A 3516-nucleotide genomic window follows, 5' to 3' on the forward strand; every position below is an offset into this window, starting at 1 on the left:
ATGGATGGATGGATGGATGGATGGATGGATGGATGGATGGATGGATGGATGGATGGATGGATGGATGGACATTATTCTGCAATCTATATCTTGAGTTATATCTTCACAGGTCTGCCTAAAGAAAAATCAATCCTCCAGCTGCAGCTGATCCAGAACGCTGCTGCTGGTGTTCTGACTAAAACCAAGAAGATAGAGAACATCACACCAGTTCTAAAGTCCTTCACTGAGAGAATAGACTTTAAAATACTGTTAGTTTATAAATTACTGAACAACGTAGCACCACAATACATTAAAGGCCTGCAGTTGTTGTATCAACCTTCCAGACCTCTTAGCAAATTAGTTCATGAAACATTACTTTGTAAAATGTTTTGATCTTCACTGCTAAACATGGTGAACTGTTGAACACATACCAAGTGTTCTCAATTTAGTCTTAAGCTGAATTTGATTTAGTTTAAAGTTAATTTGTCCTCATTTCAAATTATTTATTAAATGTACATACTCATTCTGAGCTGTGATATTACTGCATTATTTAATTGGTTATTGAATTTATTATTTATTCTAGTGGTTTTCATTGTTCTTTCATTTTTACTTACAGTAGTTTAGCTCAGTGCTACTAAATTAGTGAGTTTTATGATCCACCACCCGATAATCAGTTTTGAGCTGTACTACTATATCTTGCTAATAAATATAGAAATAAAATTTTGTTAATACATTCTTATATTTTGGAGAGAAGTTGTTTGTTTTCCATAAGTGTGCAGAACTTATTCTCTCCTCAGTGCTAAACATAATCTTTTAGCTACTGTTATTTAATATCAAACCTCATCAGGCAAGTGATCACAAAACAATAACTGAGATGGAAAACTATTTGATTACTATTTCCTGATAATCAGGTGCTGTCTCCAGTTGGTAATTTTGAGCCTACTAAATACAACTGAATGGCTGAAAAATAAAAGTATCTTTATCTGAAATGTTTGACTTGTAGAACTGGTAAGATATGCATTAATAAACATATTGTTCAGACTCCAACAAGTCATGTCGGTTGAGATATATATTAATATAAATCTCTTCAAACTTCTGTGGTGTACAAAACATAATTTTATCCTAGTCTCTCTCTCAGTTAAATAATGCTCCTCTGTGCATGGTGATGGAGCTCATTCTATTGATCTAACTCATACATATTTAGGTGGTCTTATTTGAAGATTAGACTGGAGCATTGTGCATTAGATCTATATCTAAATACCCTCCACACAAAATTAGACAACAGCACAGTTTTCACAGATTTCTTGTATGGCTTGGTAAGTTTTGGGGTGTTTTTCATAGCAGAGATTTGTGTTGCATTCTCTTCATAGGACTTATGAGAAAAGTTTTTTTTTTTAATATCATTTTGTCCTATCAACTGAGACATTTCTTTTTTACCAGAAAATCATAACATCATCTGTTATGATGTGTCATCATCATGAAATGCTCTGGGTTAAGAACCAGGACCGGTCTGGGTGTCCTGTTGTAGCCCAGCAGAGAATAACACAAATCTAAAAATCTCTCTCTTCTACTCCACTGAATCAAATATGCGTGGTTTTATTGCATCAGCACAAAAAAAAAAAAAAAAAAAAACATTTTCAGCATTATATTAGGTTAAGCAAAACATAGGGTGCTACAGTTTTCACTAGAAGGAATGTGTTTTTACCATGGACATCCTCCTCCCAGAGGTGGGGGGTGGTGGGGTCATCACTGGGCTTTCCCCCTGGTTGAAGTGCTGGGCTTCGGTATCTGTTCCACTCTGAGAGGCGCCGCTGTCAGACGGACTGGCGAGCTTGGCCTCTGACAGTCCTCGGGACATAAAGCTGCACTTCCTGGCTGTGGGATAGTGGTCGCTCTCTGGAGAATCACTCATGTCGCTGAGTTCCTTGCAGACACTGACTTTACTCTGCTTCCTCTGAGGGATCCTCAGGGCAGCTGGGATCTCAATATGGCTGGCCACCAGCGTTGCTCGCGGTCCTGCAAAGTGAGGTTTACCAGAGCAATGAGGTCCGTTTGACTCATCGCTGCTGAAGGACGGTTTTCTATTCTCCAGAGTGTGCCGCCGCTCCACAGCCCCCAGTTGCCTCAAATGCTGGATGTCACCTTGGCTCGGCCGGAACGTCTGTCCAGGATGCTGCTGTGAGATGTCCATGCCTTCTGTGTTCTGGCAACCTAGTGGAACCAAGTTACAAGGCAGCACATCTCTTTGAGCATCCTTGTAAGGATCTGATGAAACAGGATTGGCAACTTGAGTCAGCTGGATCAGCCTTTGTGGTGAGGAGTTTGTCAGAACACAAATCTGTTGCACTATAGAATTTTTCTTTGACCTGCAGACACTGTCATCATCTCCATATTTGTATCCATAAAGGATTTGCTTGATCTTCTTCACACCCAGATGGAAAATCTCCAGAAGGTTGAGAAATAAAGACACTCCGGCAATGACAAGCATGAACACCATAAAAATATTTTTCTCTGTAGGCCTTGACACAAAACAGTCAACACTGTTGGGGCACGGCAGTCTCTCACACTTGTACAGAGGAGATAATCCAATGCCAAAAAGAGCACACTGACCAATGATGAAACCCACCTCCACCACAGACCTGGTCAGGATATGAAAAACATATGTGCGCAGCAATGATCCTCTGAGCGGAGCTTTCCTGACTTTCTTCTGTTCGTCTAACTTCCTGAGCTCCCGCTCGATTCTCTTGTGGTCCTCTTGGTCAGTATCTGCCCCCTCCAGCTCTGCCTTCAGGCAGGCCTTTTTTCTGTGCCTCTCTTTTTCAAGGGTTCTCAGGCGATACAGAGCATGGCCCATGTAGACCAGTGAGGGAGAGGACACAAAGATGATCTGCAGGACCCAGTAGCGTATGAGGGAGATAGGGAATGCCTGGTCATAGCAGACAGTCTTGCAGCCTGGCTGCTCTGTGTTGCAGACAAACTCACTTTGCTCATCGTCCCAAACATCCTCTGCTGCAACGCCAAGTACAAGCATCCGGAAGATAAAGAGGATAGTGAGCCAGATTTTCCCCACAATAGTCGAATGAATGTGGACCTCTTCTAAGATGCTCCCCAACAAGTTCCAGTCTCCCATCTTCTCTCACATTATTAGTAGCTGAGTGAATAAAGAAGATAACATGTATTGCAAGACTTTTATGTTAATGTTTTAAATATCAAAGGAAAAGCTGTACTTACCAGTCTTCTAGAGCCCTTGCTTTGTGTATTTGATCATAAAGATCTTACAAAAAAGATGATCCATCTGCAGCAACATCAGGACTCATTAACTGTCCCTTGAAGACTGCTAAAACCCCACTGTGCTCTATGGCCGACTCTATTTCAATGTTGCTGCTAACTAGGTCTCTAGTTTGAAGCTATTGATCCTCCACACAGGCCTATAACACCCCGAGGTCAGTTTCATCCTGCCACACTTTTATCAGAACACTAAACTGGAAATAGCGCTGACTAAGGTGTCAATATTCAGCTTTGTCCAAAGCTTTCAGG

At 41.1% G+C, this 3516-nt stretch overlaps 1 protein-coding gene across 2 annotated transcripts in view; it reads right to left on the minus strand.

Annotated features, from left to right (window-relative positions):
• gja10b (gap junction protein alpha 10 b) overlaps positions 1-3315 on the minus strand; it is an 8601-nt gene extending 5286 nt beyond the window's left edge. For both annotated transcript variants that reach the window (XR_001422420.1, XM_015019124.1), the window contains exons 1-2: positions 3211-3315; positions 1685-3130 (exon numbers count right to left, since the gene is read on the minus strand). Coding sequence is in view for 1 of the 2 variants with exons in the window: in XM_015019124.1 (XP_014874610.1) it covers positions 1685-3109 (1425 nt within the window). In the remaining variant the exon portion in view is untranslated. The remainder of the gene's footprint in view (positions 1-1684; positions 3131-3210) is intronic.
• Positions 3316-3516: the final 201 nt, after the last annotated feature.

This window comes from Poecilia latipinna, unplaced genomic scaffold (assembly GCF_001443285.1).
Source record: "Poecilia latipinna isolate Pla-1442-1.1 unplaced genomic scaffold, P_latipinna-1.0 Scaffold2378, whole genome shotgun sequence".
In the NCBI taxonomy this organism is placed as follows: Eukaryota; Metazoa; Chordata; class Actinopteri; order Cyprinodontiformes; family Poeciliidae; genus Poecilia; species Poecilia latipinna.